The 17526-nt window shown below is 39.3% G+C and overlaps 1 protein-coding gene across 2 annotated transcripts in view; it reads left to right on the top strand.

The window, feature by feature from the left end:
- The window catches only part of ank3 (ankyrin 3), a 586147-nt gene that overhangs the window by 76676 nt on the left and 491945 nt on the right, over positions 1 to 17526 (top strand). The window contains exon 1 of one of the 2 annotated variants that reach the window (XM_062977317.1): positions 10912 to 11492. The exons of the other annotated variant lie outside the window; for it this stretch is intronic. Within the exon in view, the coding sequence (XP_062833387.1) occupies positions 11430 to 11492 (63 nt within the window). The 5' untranslated portion in view covers positions 10912 to 11429. Of the gene's footprint in view, positions 1 to 10911; positions 11493 to 17526 lie in introns of those variants that run through there. 2 annotated transcript variants of the gene reach the window in all.

Below are 17526 nucleotides of genomic sequence, written 5' to 3' on the forward strand. Positions count from 1 at the left end.
TTGGCACAAGGGTTTAACCCATTGCACCACCATGGCTCCTTATGGAGACAGTTGATGAGTATTCCATTCTGCGAAGGAAATAGATAAGTACAATAGTAAAACCATGGGCCAGAATCTTTGATAGTGCATATCCGACCCACCTTTTAAGGAAGATGTTTGCTGAAGAACAAAGAAAACAGGGTATTTTTATTGGAACAGAAATAAAACATTAACATGCATATCAGCTATGATGTAACTTTAGTCATCTTAGTTGGTTGAAATGGCAATGACTGCCAAGGAAATACATCTAAGGGATCTATATTCCCATCTCTGCGAAGGTTCCAGTCCTTTAAATCTTAGATCTTAAGATTTAACTTGAAGGTATATCCCCTTCTCATTGAAGTGATGAGATACGACAATCGCAAGCTGAAGCAGAAGTTCTGCATTGACTGATAAGTATATGTCATTTCTAGAACTGGAGGTAGTAGATATATGACTGCATGAATTTTGAGATGAATGCATGGATTTTGAGAATTTTCTAAAGAGAGTTATTTTAAAATAACAAGACATACAGAAAGATGGATGATGCAGATGTGTCAGTTCAAAATATAAGAATCAGCCCTTTTTTACATGTGTTAAGTAAGTGTATTTCTAGGCACAAAGGTTACTGCAGACACAGACTGCAACCAGGAAGTCAGAAGACGTTTACTTCTTAAGAGGAAAGCGATGACCAATCTCGACAAAATAGTTAAAGAGTAGAGGCATCACAATGGCAATGAAGATCCACATAGTTAAAGCAATGGTATTCCCCATAGTAACCTATGGATGTGAGAGCTGGACCATAAGGAAGGCTGAGCGAAGGAAGATGGACACTTTTGAACTGTGATGTTGGAGGAAAATTTTGAGAGTGCCTTGGACCGCAAGGAGATCAAACTCTAGGAAATAATGCCCGACTGCTCACTGGAAGGAAGGATATTAGAGGCAAAGATGAAGGACTTTGGCCACATAATGAGAAGACAGGAAAGCCTGGAGAAGAGAATGATACTGGGGAAAATGGAAAAAAAAAGGAAGAGGGGCCGACCAAGGGCAAGAGGGATTGATGGTATCCTTGAAGTGACTGGCTTGACCTTGAAGGAGCTGGGGGTGGTGACGGCCGACAGAGAGCTCTGGTGTGGGCTGGTCCATGAGGTCACGAAGAGTTGGAAATGACTGAACAAATAAAAAAGCAAGTAAGTGATATGTTAAGTCTAATATGATATGTAAATTTCCATTCCTTCACTATGGTGCCCTTATTCTTCCTATGTGAGTCTTCTCACCTTCTTTCCCCAATTTTAGTCTCTGTGGGAAAGCAGTCTTCAAGGTGCTGGCTGTTTCTCCAACTGTGGCAAGCTGGATCTTACCAGCATTTGCTCATCTGGCAATGAGCTTGATTTGGCACAGAAAAGGTTGAAAGTGTTTATAAGCAAATATTGGTCCAAATGCAGTGTATAATTTATGGGCTGAAACAAGTATCTTTCAGTTGAAGGTGAGGGCAGGGTGACTATATCTTAATTTATATGCCAAGTACTGGCGGGTCCACATCCAGGGTTGCCAGCTGGACAGGTTTATAGTAAAGCATAAGTTTGATCCACCTTTCTATGCATTGTGTTGTTGAAGGCTTTCATGGCCAGAATCACTGGGTTGTTGTGCATTTTCCAGGCTGTATAGCCATGTTCCAGAAGCATTATCTCCTGGTGTTAATTGCTTCAGTCCGTCTATGATAAGCAATGAAATTAACAATGAGTGAAATTCTGCTGCAACTGATTTTATTGTAGCTATGTGGACAGGCAAGGTGATCAGTCTTTTCCTCTACCATCCCTTACTGAGTATTCATGACCAGCAAAATGAACAGAAAAGGGAGAGCAATTAAGGCCTCCCTCAATAGCTATCCCTGGTATGTTGTTTTTTTTAAAAAAACCCAAACATAAATCTGTATGCCTACCAAACAAAATGGAAAATAAAATAAAATATTTGGACTGTGTCCAACTTGCTGTATACATTTGTGAACAACTTCATAATACTTATTTTATTTTTAGTGAAGCAAACCTGTGAAAGACTACATTAGGCCAGGCGATCTCTTTCAGGTTGCTTAATCATTATTGGCACATACCCAGGAATCAATGAGTCAAATATTTTTACACTCTTTTTAGCTGAATTTAGAGTTTCGATACCATGCCAGCCAGACATCTTGGAGACGGAATTCTCATCAGCACAGAGAACAAGTGCAGCATAAATCACAAGTGGTGTGTAAGGGGCACAATTATTTACGTCTGTATGGGATGGCAGAACTAACAGACTTGTTTCTGAATTCTGGAAAAAAGTATTATATTTTTGTGACGCATAGTAATTATAGTAAAGCTTAGGTCTTAGAATGTTGTGTTTGAAAATTAATTCTATTTTGTTGTGACACATAGTAATTATAGTAACGCTCAGGGCTTAGAAAGTTGTGTTTGAAAATTAATTTGATAATGTTAACTGTTAGATCTTGGGAAAATGATTCACTAATATAAATACTAATGAGTTATCATTAATTAACTAATTGATCAAAATGTCAGTGAACAACATAGACATAGTTACCAAATGGTGAGCACAACTTAGCTGTTCTTTTGCTCCACAAGTCCAGTTATCTCACCAGAGCTCTACCAGATTTTCTCTCTCCTTCTCCATGTTCTCTGTTGTCTTCTCAAAGAAATCATCCAGATTAGCCCACTAAACAACAGTGTCACATGAAATACTTTTTTCAGTCCTAATATTTCTTCTGAGACAACAAGTCTTTCTTTTTTCCAGAGGGAGAGGCTCTCACAAAGATAATTCTAATGACTTCATTCTTTAAACTCAGTTTTAACTCCAGTGTTAATTGTGGAATTTATAGAGTTAAGTGAGATCACTTGAAAATCAATAGTAAATAGTTAACTCAATGGGTTAGCTAATGGGTTTGGTCCAAGCACACATCTTCTAAATAAATAAATAGATTTGTGCATTTGACATTTGTAGTCCATAGTCTAGTTTAATTGTCTTTTGACAATCATTTTTCATTTGCAAAGTTTCATGAGTTGATGCTTAAGGGAAAAATAATATGTCATGTACACCAGGGGTAGCCAGATATCAGGCTACTGATTTTTACTTTGTACTTTAAACATTAAAGTTACTGATAGTTGGCCAAGGGATATAAAATGGTGGTTCAGAGTGATGCTATAAGTCTAGATCTAAATTGGGATCAGGTCTCCTCATATAACAGTATATCAGAGTTACAAAGAGGTCTTGTGAAAGGCAACACATGGATACTCGTATTTTACAGGATGAGAACGCAGAAGCTGAGAGAGCAGTGAGTGATATGTTATTGTCTATGTTATTGTTTTGTTGTAATGTTGTTAATTTTTATTGAGATATGTTTTAATCTATGTTTGGTTTTACTCTTGATTGGATTGGTGTTGTCCCCATGTAAGCCATCCCGAGTCCCTTCGGGGAGATGGAGGCAGGATATAAAAATAAAGTTGTTGTTGTTGTTGTTGTTATTATTATTATTGTTATTATTTAGTAGTAGTAGTAGTAGTAGTAAACTGTCACAGAATTTTTAAAAGGTGCCCTTTTAATATTATTCAGGGTCAGAAGTCATTGGTAACCTACTTAATGCCATCCAGAAATCTATCAGTACATTGATTTTTATAATGGCCAGAGCCAGTGTTAGGCAAAGTAAGATAGGTGTCTCAGGCAGGAGTGACAAAGTAATTTCTGAGCACCCACCCCTAGAGACAGACACCAACTTAGGTAGGTAAGAGATGATGACATTATGAGAGACATCTTCATGATGCTAGGGGAAAGAAATGAACAATGGACCAAGCAGTGCTCTGTGTGGGAAGGGTGGGAGTACCTCACTGTGTGGTTATATCCATACATCTATGTGTATGCTTTGGTTATACCCCATCCACTCCTCTTTCTCTTCTCTCTTTAGTTTGAAAAAATGTTTCAAATGCTATGAGATGTCCATATTTCTAGCCAAAAGATACCTTCAGCACGAGGTGCCTCTGGCATAAAGAAGATGGGAGTCTTTTTTCTATCATGTTGATCCTTCTTCCCTTACCCCTTACATTTTGTGTCCACAGTGGGACTAAGGGCAAGGGTATTCACAGGGCAAGGTTAATGCCTCTAACAGTAGCTCTTGAACCCAATCCTGCCCAAAAATGTTCCTCCCATAGCCCAAAGGAGTGGAGTAGGATGTGTCAGCTGCTTGCTTTGTATAAGCTTTGCTGGTTGGAGCCAGCTGTGAACAACATGCTGGTAAAGCGGGCAAGGTGTTCTACTCCTAACATAGGGATAGGTATAGGCAGGGAGAAGTACAGTAGTCCAAATCCAAACATACCCTTAGTTTATCCTGGATACACCCTTTCAGACCTGAAGGAAATCTGTGATAATTCTCTATAGTAGTACATATACCGTATGCCGTGTTCTCTAGACATGAGTAATAGCACATGTACTCTTGTGTAAATATATATGCGAGAAAAGAGGGAAGGTAGATGATCAATTAGAGCTGTGGGGCTACTATTATGTGTGGATGGAGATGCTATATGATATCTATATCTATATCTATATCTGGGATAGTTATGGAAGCACTGTGTTTCTTGCATCAGATGACAAGAGAGCTTGGACTCTTCCTATCTATGGTAGTGTCTCCCAGCCATACTTCTATTTTTCTGACGTTGTGGAGTTTTCACTTTGCAGATTAACACTGGAGTTGCTTTTAAGGAGATAATTGTGTTAGTTTATTTTGTCTGAAGATGGAAAAGTATTGAAGGCAGGGGGGGGTGGTGGAGTTCTAGCAGTACTTTTGGGACTAATTGTTACATTTCACCATAAGAGTCCATGAAAGCTTATGTTGGTATAGATCAGTTAATTTAAAAGGTACACTGAGATCTTTCCTCTCATAATGTTCCTACTTAGACAAGAAGGCAGAGGTTTCTCCCTTTGCAGCATAATGTCTTTGGGTTCTTGACAGATCATGTGATGAAGGCACCAGATCCTATCTGATCTCAGATACAAAACATGATCAAGCCTGTTTAGTATTTGGAAGGGAGACTGCTATAACTACCTTAGGCTATATTTCAAAGGAAGGTAATAGCAAACCTTCTCAGAATAAATCTTACCAAGAAACTGCTTCTGATAGGGTCACTGTAAGTCAGAGTTTACTTGAAGTCACACAACAGCAAACTACCTAGCACCGATGACACTTTCAGTTAAGCTCATATGATCAGAAAATGGTCTCATGGTCCATCTTCCTGCATTTTTTAACCTTTAAAAATATTGATCACTTTAGCTTAAGGACTAAAAAGGAAAATCCTGAAAGAGCAACAGGGGATACCTTAATTAGTTATTTAGTTTAATCTGATCAGAGATCCAGTTAAATTATCAAGCAATTATCAAAACTGAATAGGGCTCCAGTCATGCGTTCACTTAAATTGGATGAACGTAGTGGGATCCTGAAAAAATACACGAGCTGTTGAGCTCACAGGTTAAACAACTAGTCTTACAGTATTCAGTAGCAGATATTGGAATGGAAATGGGAACTATTTGAAAGTTCAAATGTAGTAAAGTGTATGAAGTGTAATAGCATTATATATGGTGAATAAAGTAAATAAGAAAATCTGGAAGCTGGTGCTTTCATAAGAACTGTCTGTATTTGGATATGTTTTCTCTTGATGCTGCCTTTAAAGCAGTGGTTGTCAATGTGGGGTCCCCAGATGTTTTTGGCCTACAACTCCCAGAAATCCCAGCCAGTTTTATCAACTGTTAGGATTTCTGGGAGTTGAAGGCCAAAAACATCTGGGGACCCCAGGTTGAGAACCACTGCTTTAAAGCAACTCAGCTGAGAACTGCCTATTTGGAGTCGATTGGTATAAATTGTAGGGGTGATGCAGACATTTGATCTGGTTCAGGATCTTGACCCCTTGTTGTTAACAGTTTGCTTATTTTAACTTTGGTTGTAATGTGGGTTGTATGTTATATGTGCTGAATGTATTTGTCAAATATTTTGATACGGCCTATCGGCTAATCAATAAAACATGCTACATGAGGTACGAGAGACCTTGTCCCTGCGCAGGGATACACTTGCAGCATACTAGAGCAGATTACATATGGCATAACTGATAGCAGAGAACATTTAATCTACGAAAAAGAAAGATACGTCTCCTATAAGTACAGTCTGTTCCATGCTTTATTAGTTCCAGCTACTTCTGTCACTTCCAGTGTTCATTTGAGGCTCATCTTCATAACCTGTATTACCATGTATATATGACCTAATATACATTAATTTGCAATAGAAAGCAAATTGTTGCTGGTTCTTCTTAAAACGACCCTCCTACACGGGCTCCATGCCCCTTCCTTTTCCATGCATGAGATTATAAATAGAACTGCCCTGGTAGACACCACTTGGCCTACCCTGTTGTCCTCTTATGCGAGTTATTTTTTGATCTAAAAATAGAAACTCTGCTAGTAGATCTGCATCGTCGAGATTCTGAAAGTTCACATCTAAACCATGCTGTAATTAAGCAATGTGTTAGAAAAGTGCATGGGCAACATTGCTGTTCACAGTCGTCACAGCGTGAAACCATACTACTTCTGAGACTCAAGACTATATTAAATGTTAAGAACCTTATGTCGAAACACTTTTATAAAATATAATGATAGAATGCTAAAATGTTCTTATGGAAGCATAGGAGTTTATATATGGTTCAAAGTGAAAACGTCATGGAATCTGGATTGAAAGAAAGAAAGAAAAAGGCCATGTTCCACATTATCAGTTTCGGTGTTCTAGAGTAATAATAGCTAAATTCCTAGAACAGTTCTGAATTCCTGCTTTGATGGAGAAATACAGTGTTCTTGTTTGCTCTTGCATATAGTGTCTTGAGTGGGGGTAAACCTATTAAATCTTTGCACTAGAATATTCCACACCAGAAGTATCAGTAAATGCTTTCATGGCCATAAGTGTTCAAAAGGTAAAGGTAAACGTTTCCCCCGACATTAAGTCTAGTCATGTCCGACTCTGGGGGTTGGTGCTCATCTCCATTTCTAAGCCAAAGAGCTGGGCGTTGTCTGTAGACACCTGTAAGGTCATGTAGCTGACATGACTGCATGGAGCTCCGTTACCTTCCCGCCAGAGCGGTACTTAGTGATGTACTCACATTTGCATGTTTTCAAACTTGGCAGAAGCTGGGGCTAATAGCGAGAGCTCTCCCCGCTCCCCGGATTTGAACCACCGACCTTTTGGTCAGCAAGTTCAGTAGCTTGGCAGTTCAACCCGCTGTGCCATCGAGGGCTCCAAGTGTTCAAAAACAAGTCTTTATTCTATGTTTTTGGAAGAAATTGCTGTACATCTCTTGGATTCTACTGACCTGAAATGTTATACTAGCAATATGTAATATTTATGTTACAACAGAGATGGGAACTAAAGACCTCCTAGATGTTTGCTGTCTGGATTCCCATGATCCATCAGCACTGTTTTAGTTGTATAGTGCTGCTGAGTTTCATTTCAACAACATGAAAGTCCACACTTTATCTACTATTGCTAAAAGACAAACTGGCATCCTCTTCCATTAAGCATAGACAAATCTGTATTGACTAATTTAACATGGAGGTAAGAGGCAGTTCATGACTGTTGAGAGGTGTATTTATATGAGACAAGTACCTGTAAATACATCATCACATTTGTGCATTTTTTAAAAAGAAGTACACACCTAAGCAACTGTGAGTGAGAAATGCCCTCCCTACCTTTTCACAGTAGTGGCTTTATTTCTGTACAAGTGTGTGTTTTGTTTTTTAGAACAGTAATAAAACTGCAGTGACTAACTAAAGCTTAGTTCATGCTGAAGTGGTGAACCTTCCTCAAGGCCCCTTCTACACTGCCATATAAAATCTGGACTGTCTACTTTGAACTGGATTATATGGCAGTGTAGTCTCACGTAATCCAGTTCAAAGCAGATAATATAATCCACATTTGATAATCTGGATTATATGACTATGTAGAAGAGGCCCTAGACTTCATGTTACAAATTGGAGGCTCATATGACTTAATACTTCCATATGGAAGACACATTTTCAGCGGATAGGAAGCTACAGTGGGCCTTTGATATCCATTGAAGTTTGGCTTCAGGATCCTTGAGGATACCAAAATCAGTAGATGCTCAGGTCCCATTATATACAGTGGTGTAGTAAAATGGTCCCTGTTATCTAAAATGGCAAAATCAGGGATTGCTTTTGAGATTTTAAAAAAATGTTTTCAAGATGTGGATGGTTGAATCCATTGATGCAGTCCATATTTTTATCTGTGGGTTCCTAGACATTGTCCAATACCTCCTACCATTCCCAGGCATTGTCTCTACCGTCTAGGGATGATAAGAATCGTGGCCTTACATTATCCAGGGTGGGTTGGAAAAGGCTGCTTTAGATCGAGGCTCAAATTGATGAGTACCGGCAATACATACTTTGCCTCAGAATCAGGTGATATCTATGTAGTTCAGCATGATTTGAGCATTGGGCTATGACTCTGGAGGTCAGGGTTCAATTCTATGCTTGGCTATGTAAATCCATTGGGTGATGTTGGGTGAGTTACAGCAGCCTTGAGTCCCCTCAGGGGGAGAGAGTGGGTTAAAAATAAAGTATTATTATATTATTATTATTACACATTCTCAGCCCCAGAAAACCCTGTGAAAGCTTTGCATTAGGTTGGTCATAAGTCAGAAAAGAACTGAATGCATACAACAAAGACATTTCTATGTTTTTAATTTTTTTTAAAAATAAATGTAAATATTTTGACTTATTTAAAAAAGTAATCTATAATATGATTTTAGAACTATAATTATTTTTTACCAATTAAATATAAAGTTTATCTCAAAAATCTTACAGAAAATGATGAGACAGAGAAATAATACTGGTATGATCAGTTGCCACTTCTAAAATACTTTTCTGGAAGTGTTCATATGGGGGAAATAAACACCATAGATGTGTATAATTGTCAAAGACTTTCACGGCTGGAATCACTGGTATGTTGTGTGGTTTCTGGGCTATATGACCATGTTCTTCAGATCCTCTGAAGATGCCAGCCACAGATGCAGGTGAGATGTTAGGAGAAAATACTGCGAGAACACGGCCATATAGCCCAGAAACCACACAACACTCCAACGTGTACAATGTTTAATATTATTGATTAATATTTTTGGGAAGTCTAGAATTACTGTCAATGGCAAGATTGGGGCACCAGTGATATTATCAGACTCCACTTTCCACTTGCCCTTGGGATCAGAGATTATGTGAGTTGTGATCAATAGCATCTAGAACAGTACAGGTTCTCACTCTTGAGAAATGAGTTTACTAGCATCTTGGCACAGGACAGAGGTATGGCTCATCATGGTTGTGCTTGAAATGTTCTAGATTAGTCCCCAGTTCAAAAACTGTGGAGCCCCTGTCTGAGACCACAGAGGACCATTGCGAGTTGAAGAAGCAAATGGAGGGTTGTGTTGACTTGTAGCTTGAAATAGTCATGCACCTTGTGGTAGTATTTATTTTCACATTGGTTGAGAAGAATTGACAAAGGGAATGTCTGAGGTGGGCAGCTGAGTTTTGCTGTCTCAGGGTCTGCTCCAGTGGGCCATTGATGTTTTCTGGGAACTATTGTTAGAACAGTTGTTCTCAACCTGGGGTCCCCAGATGTTTTTGGCCTTCAACTCCCAGAAATCCTAACAGCTGGTAAACTGGCTGGGATTTCTGGGAGTTGTAAGCCAAAAACATCTGGGGACTTCAGATTGAGAAACTGTTAGAAGAATGAGCTGAAAGGTCCAATGCATAAACAGGATAAGCTGTTTGAGAGCTGAATAAACAGTCAGAGGGTGATGAGCTCTTCTTCTTTTTAGATATTTCAACAGAGGTTGAGTGACCATCTTTTAGGGGTGCTTTAGTTGTGTATTCCTATATGGCAGGGAGTTGCATTAGATGGCCCTTTGGAGTCCCTAATAGCACTGTGATTCTTGAATGCCATGCATGGAACTGTGGATCTTGGCCACTTTATGTAATGGATTCTAGCTAAGGCAAAGTGTTTCCTGAAATTCTATTGCATTAAAAGCTAATTTGTTAGCTTTTATTTTTTAATTGAACCCAATTAAATGTTTTCATGACTCCACATACAATGCATTGGTATAAAGGTAACATGATGGCATCTCCATTTACTACTACTCTTCGGAGGGGGCTGTTCTTGTGAGGCCCATACATGTCTGGCCAAAATATTTTGCTGAGTAGGGCAGCAGTGTGTGGAAACATGATCCAGAAACTCTCCACGACTTTGGAGATACCTCATTCAAAGGCATGTAGCACTTTCTCCATGAGACCTACATTGGAGAAGGTTGTGGGGTGGGGGGAAGCAAAGGGGAACTGCCTATAAATCTAACGTCACAGGCAAGAAGGCACATCGGTTGGCCACTTCTGAGAGGATAATCATTGTAAATCTTTCATTTTATGAAAATATCTGTTGCTTTTATGTGATAAATAATTAAGGAGTTAATACATTTTAATGTCAATATGGGCAATTTGACGTGCTCATGGAGCATGAAGGGCTGTGTATGTGGCTCCGGAGAGACGTCAACATTAATTCAGCAAGGAATGTTGGCCATCTTTCTTGTTTTAATATTTTTCTATGTATAGGTCTACCCCCCACCCCCACCCCCAAATGATAACAATAAAGAACAGGGCTGAAATAATAATTATTGAGAAGCAGAGTGCCATTATTTTCATTCTCTCCCCCATCAGCTGTCTTTGCAATCTCTTGAAGGCTTCCCTGCCTGGTGGTGTGTGTCCTGATACATTCAACACATGGGCTGGTACTGTGCGCTCTCGGGAATCAGACCAATTTACGCTCAGTTTCTCCGCCTGCAAGGAGCAGCAAATCATCCGCTGGTGAAAGCTTCTGAGACCTGTCAGCAATCTGCAGCTGAGTTCTGTGCTTATCGAGACCATTTAGAGACTGGGGAGGCACTGTGGATGGAATAAGCTACAAAATCTTGCCAAGATCTTACCCCCAGGGGTAAGACTCAGAACAGAACAAAGGAGGGGAAGCGTTTCTCTTTCCAGTGGAATAGTGGCATATCTGAAACTCGCTCTGCTCCTTAAGGGAGGCAGGAAGAAAGAGCGAGAGGGAGGGAAGGAAGGAAGGAGAGAGAAAGAGAGGGGGGAGACTAGAAGGAGGCTGTGAGTAGCTGTACAAGCTTATGCAGGAGGAGCTGAGGCTGTGTTTAAACAGGACTTATTCTGTTACTGGTCTGAGAAGCGTCAGCAGATGGACTTTGGTTTCAATGCTCTGATATTTCCACGGGCTTTGGATGTTGGAATACAAGTAGTGGTCTTCATAGATTGTACATTTTACATGCTGCAAAATGAGTGAAGAAGCAAAAGAGAAGAGTGCAAAACCTGCTCACAGGAAGAAGAAGGGAAAAAAGGTAACCCCACCACCTCAGAGGCTCCCCTGCCTTTTATGTTTGGATTTAAGGGTTTCTTTTCCCCTTGGCTGGGCTCAGAAAAGGATTTTTGTTGTTTAAAAATGCTGAAAACAATGTGAAGATGCTAGAATGGGGATGTTTTTGTTTGCGCTGGGTGGGTACTGATGGGCGTGTTCCTAGCTAGAAAGAGAAGGTAGTATTGTAATTGTTTTATGTTGTTCAGATGTGCAAACATTGAGAAATGGAATTCCAACTCTATTAAGAAGCAATCTGGTTGGATGTACCTTCAATAGTAACCTGCTGGTCCACACCCAGTGTTCATAAATCTACAGTCCAGTTAAGGTTTGAAAGAAACTCTGCCTAACGACAGTGTGTGCTTAGTGATAGATGTTGTTTGTGGATGTTTAAGTTTGAAATAAACTTGTGTTTGTGTCTGTGTGATCCATCAAAAAATCTGTATCAAGAATGCCTTAACCAATGTAGTGCAGTTTTCATTCTGTCACTGAATAAACTGGGATAAAATTTAAGTGTGGATACAAAGCCTGCTTGTGATATGTAGCCTTTTTATTATAGTGAGCCACACAGGTGGTTCTCGGACAAATTTGCTAGAAAACCTTTATTTGTGGCTTAATGTGTATAATCTATTTTTATTTTTAGAATGATTTTGTTTGCATTGGCTGGAGTATCAGCTACTGAGCCTTTTAATGATGGATAAATGACTTTGTGGTTTCTACTCATGTTGGCTACAGTCCGTAAAGCACTACCAAGTCAGTAGAAGGGATTATTTGAAATTAGGAATCGCTATGTGACCCTTCATTATCTAGGTCTCCCACTCCTGCCCCACACAAATTTTTGAGGGTTGAGTCCAATTTCTAATGGAATCTACTTATGAGGAAGTACACTTGGTGTTAACTGCCCGAGAACCCAACTGTAAACATGCTTATTTAGATGCATATCCTGCTGAGCTCAGTGGGGGTTACTTCCTGGTAAATATCACAGCCTTAGCAAATACCCAAACCAGTTAGATTAAACCATTTGAAATTAACTTACATTCAAGTATTGAGGTTTAAGTGATCTACAGGTTGGACTATATATAACAAGCTGGGATGGAGCACTATGGATTTACTCTTAATGGCATTATGGAAGGAAATCAAACATGCATCTTTTCCAATAACCTGTGTCTCTATGTGGGTGGGTGATTCTTCTTTGGGAAATATATGTTGGGGTTTTGCTTTAAGAACAACAGGATCCCAGAGCCTTTTCCATGGTGGAATAAAATGCTCACATCAAATGAAAAGCTTCTCTCTGACATGGTAGTCCTTCAGGGTGGGAAATACAGTTCACTGTGGGTTTATGATGTTGCTTTTAAAAAGATGAGTGCTCTTAAGAAATGTAAGCAGTTGGACTGTTTTCTACAAGTGTTATTGTTAAACCTAGCACAGAAGAAATAACATATGTCCCTGAAGTGACAATTCATCAATAGAAAAAGTGACTTCAAATATCAAGTCATTATTGTGGGCTGTGTTTACATTAGACTGAGCCCCATTGAGAAAGGTGAGAGTTACGTCCAAATAACTAAACATAGGATCAGAGTTGTTTGGATTATTGTGAGCCAAAACAAGCAGTAACTTCATTGCTAAAATTCTTCTGTGAAACATGGATCCAAAATCAACATAATCACATTCATCATTCAGGATTATATAGAGACAAACTGATGGCTATTTCCGTCATGTACTCTTCAAAGGAAGGAAACTATTGGTGTTTACGGAGTGTTTCTGCCTGAGGAAGACATTTCAGATTACATATACAGATGAGCTACATGATGTTGGAGTATTCACATTTGGTGGCTTTTGAGTTGCCATCTATTCCCTGTCCTCCATCTTGGTGTTTTGCACCCATCGTCTGTATGTGTATGTGCAAAAGCAAAAACAGCTTATTATAGTATCCTCTATAAATACTAATGCACAAAATGGGGATGTTCTTGCTATTCTACTGTATTCCAAAGCTTTGCACCATGAAATGTTTTTATGATGTGTATGGGCATGTCTTCACCAGTGCTCAGGATTTGTTGTTGTTATGTAGCTTCAAGTCGATTCTGAGACATGGCGACCCTATCATTGGGTGTTCTTGGCAAGATTTATTCAGCAGAGCTTTGCCATTGCATTCCTTTTAGGCTCAGAATCTTCTGCCCAAAGTTAGCCAGTCAGTTTTCATGGTTGAATTGGGATTTGAACCTTGGTTTCCCAAATTCGTAATCCAAAACTCAAATGACTACACCCAATTGGCTCTAAGACTGATAAATATGCATGCACATAGAATGGATTAATATTATACACTAATATATAAATAATCTAAGAAGTAGAGTGCAAATACAATTATAATTCCATGATTTCAGTGGGAACTCTCTTCCATTGTTCACTGGATTAGAGATCTCATAATTTGTTTTTGCCCTTTAGTCTCACCTTGACAGATGATGGGCAGAATGGAAGGATTCTGGCATATGCTCTTCATGAACCTATGTGGTTGCTTGAGAGATATGAGAAAGCTGGACCAATCATTTATTTGAAAGAACAGCTGTTTAAACTTCACAACATATAGATATTTTTCTTACCTAGTGTGAGTCTTTTCAGACAAGGCTGTTGACTTTGCTGTTTTTGAATCTTGGGGAAGACTCTGGATGATGTAGGAGGAGGGTGTTTTGGCAGCTTGAAGCACTTACTTTAATTAACTTAACTGAGCCCTCTGAGAAAGTTTTTGGAAAGTACAGCATGTTTGGAAATGAAATTAAACAGCCAAATGTATATAAACCATTATTATGGAGCTGCCTGAACCTGACACCATTAAGTGAGTATCAAGTGGAACCCGGAACAACCTATGGTATCTTTTTTCTTTGGATTGTTTACACATGGAGATAGGATACACACATGATATTTTTGGCACATCCTGTGTGCTTCCTAATCTTATGTCAGAGTTCCAAATAAGTATATCAAGACTTAGCTTGTTTTAAGTTAGGCATTCAGCAGGTCTCAATCTATTTATTGATTCATTTTAGAATTGGGTAGCAAGAGAGAAAGAGGGTGAGGATGCTACTGAGTTATTTTTGTCATGATCTGACTGCCAAGGAGCAGTAGCAGGATGTAAGTCTCACTAAACTCAGTGAGATTTCCTACCATATGTTTGGGACTGGGCTAATATCCAACTGGTTTTTAATCTCGTTTGAGTCTTGTTAACCAGAATGCAAAGTCTAGGCAAGAGCTTTTCAATTGTTTAAAAATTGAATTTAAAAACACAAAATCAAACCAAAAGCAGTACTGGTGCTTTTGGTGGCCAGGCAGATGTTCTGGCTCTTGTCAGATCCAGAATAAATGTGCAAGGTGGGAGACAGAACTGAAAGAAATAATGTTGGGCTTTTGGTTTCAGCATTTCCCCCCATTAATTTAGAGCATGTATACACCATCATTCAGTCAAAATGCTCCCAGAATATCTTTAAAAGGGTTAATTTAACAGTTCACTGCTTTAAGGTTTTCAGTCTAATAAGACAAGACACTCAAGGAAATGGGGATGGTAGTTGGGGAGGGGATTCAGCCCAGAAGATGTTGGCTGCGTTTCTTTCCCTTAGACACTGTAGCAGATGCATTTGGTATGGAGGGAGGGCCAAGGCATGTTGGAGCTGTTTCTACCTGCTGGTTTCTCCTTCTGAGGCCATGACATAGACGAGACATAGGTCTAGAGTTGACAAGACATACATGAGAGGGAGCTACAAGGATTTGGAAACGTAGCACTTCTGTGTCAGAGGACCTCTGAGGATGGATCTACACTGCTCTATATCCTAGGATCTGATCACAGATTATCTGTTTATCCCAGATTATCTGACAGTGTAGACTCATATTATCCAGTTCAAAGCAGTTAATCTGGGATCAGATCCTGGGATATAAGGCAGTGTAGATCCAGCCTGAGATCACCTCTTTGGGAAGGCTTACAGGACAAGAATTGGGAGTGAGCAGATCCAAATAGGGCAAGGCAAGATGTATACAAGAAAAAGAACATGGGAACTAATCAGAGAACCACAAGTTAAGAGGTAAGGCAAAACAAACACAGAAAACACAAGGGACTCACAGGATTTATATCAATAGCCTTTCATTCCAGGTGAGAAACAGTCATGGAGTGTGTGGCAGTTCAGCACTTCCCACTATCTATTTTAGGTGTATACATGTACATTAATATCCTCAGCTACAGTTGGGATAAGTGAATGGCATTTTCAACATTTTAAGAATGCCAGTGTCCCAAATAGCCCATAGAATCGTAGAATCATATAGTTGGAAGAGGTCTCATGGGCCACCCAGTCCAACCCTCTGCCAAGAAGCACGAAAATCACATTCAAAGTACCCCCAAAGGATGGCATTCCAGCCTCTGCTTAAAAGCCTCCAAAGAAGGAGCCTCCACCACACTCCAGGGCAGAGAGTTCCACTGCTGAACAGCTCTCACAGTTAGGAAGTTCTTCCTAATGTTCAAGTAGAATCTCCTTTCCACTTGTTTGAAACAATTGTTCTGCGTCCCAGTCTCCAGGGCAGCAGAAAACAAGCTTACTCCCTCCTCCCTTTGATTTCCACTCACATATTTATACATGGCCCTCATCATGTCTCCTCTCAGCCTTCTCTTCTGCAGGCTAAACATGCCAATTTCTGTTATTTATTAGATACCATATTTTCTGTTTAATTTTGTGTTATTTGGTTTACAATTCTGCAGAGTAATCCATTTTTTGAACTGAAAGGTATTCAAATACTGTTAAGAGAGAAAACTGCGTTGGGAAAATTCATCCAGTTGGAATGCATACAATAATTTGGCATGTTCGCACACACTACATACAACTAACTGTAGTACAAGTGTTATTATTTCATTTGAGAATTGTTATGTGAATTAAAGGATTGCAGTCATATATTAATGTGAAAATGTGAAAAGTTATCTTCATGTGAAAATGAATCCTCCTCCTCTTCCATGAAATAAATGTAAAGCAATATGAATACAATATATTGGTCTGTGGTGCAGTTTGTTTCTAACCTTTCCACCACATTTGTGTACAGTACTCAAAATAATGGTGTGTCACAACAGAAAAGAAAATCATGTGAAGTTTATAGTGTTGTGTGGATACTGATCTTTCAAGCTTCATTCTCAACAAGAAGTCAGCTTCTGATATTGTGACCACCAGATGCAATTCAGTATATTGGAGTGACTAGATGTAAAACCAAGGGGTTGTACTTCGGCCCTATATGAGTTGCACATGACACAAATTGTTAATAGAGAAAGTGCACTAATTTTCCATGGCTACTACTCCCTTGCCTCTACCTCCACTTCTTTTTCAACCTTCCATTTTAAATTGGTGTCACAGGTGTCATGAATATTGGAATCTGTAGTGTTGCCACCATCTTGAACTTCTTAAGCAGAGGGCCAGTTCACGGTCCCTCAGACTGTTGGGGGGCTGGACTATAGTTTGAGAAAACATGAACTAATTCCTGTGCACACTGCACATGTCTTATTTGTAGTACAACCCCCCCACCCAAAGAACAATGCAATTTAAAATAAAGAATAATTTTAGCCGACATAATCTTACCAGTGTTTCAATGGGAAGTGTGGGCCTGCTTTTGACTGATGAGATAAAAGTTAATTTTATCTTCAAGTTGTTTCAGACTTAGAGTGATCCTAAATCTAAAGTCTAGGGTGGGGGGCAGGTAAATGTCCTTGGAAGGCCATATCTGACCCACGGGCTTTAGTTTAGCCCCTGATTTAGAGCATGAAAGAATGGGTGGCTCCAGCCAATGGAAGTAGAACATTGGATGGCAGTGAAAATATTAGGTTGGTGCCATAAGTTGAGAGTAAATGCTTTCGCAAAATAACTGAAATATTTTTTTTTAAAAACAAAAAACTCACAGCAACCCAGTGCTTCTGGCCATGAATTGATTGATTGATTTTATTAACTGTATTTGAAAATTGCTTTTCTCACCCCTGGGGGGACTCAAAAGCGGTTTCCAACATAAGC

Source organism: Anolis carolinensis, chromosome 3 (assembly GCF_035594765.1).
Source record: "Anolis carolinensis isolate JA03-04 chromosome 3, rAnoCar3.1.pri, whole genome shotgun sequence".
In the NCBI taxonomy this organism is placed as follows: domain Eukaryota; kingdom Metazoa; phylum Chordata; class Lepidosauria; order Squamata; family Dactyloidae; genus Anolis; species Anolis carolinensis.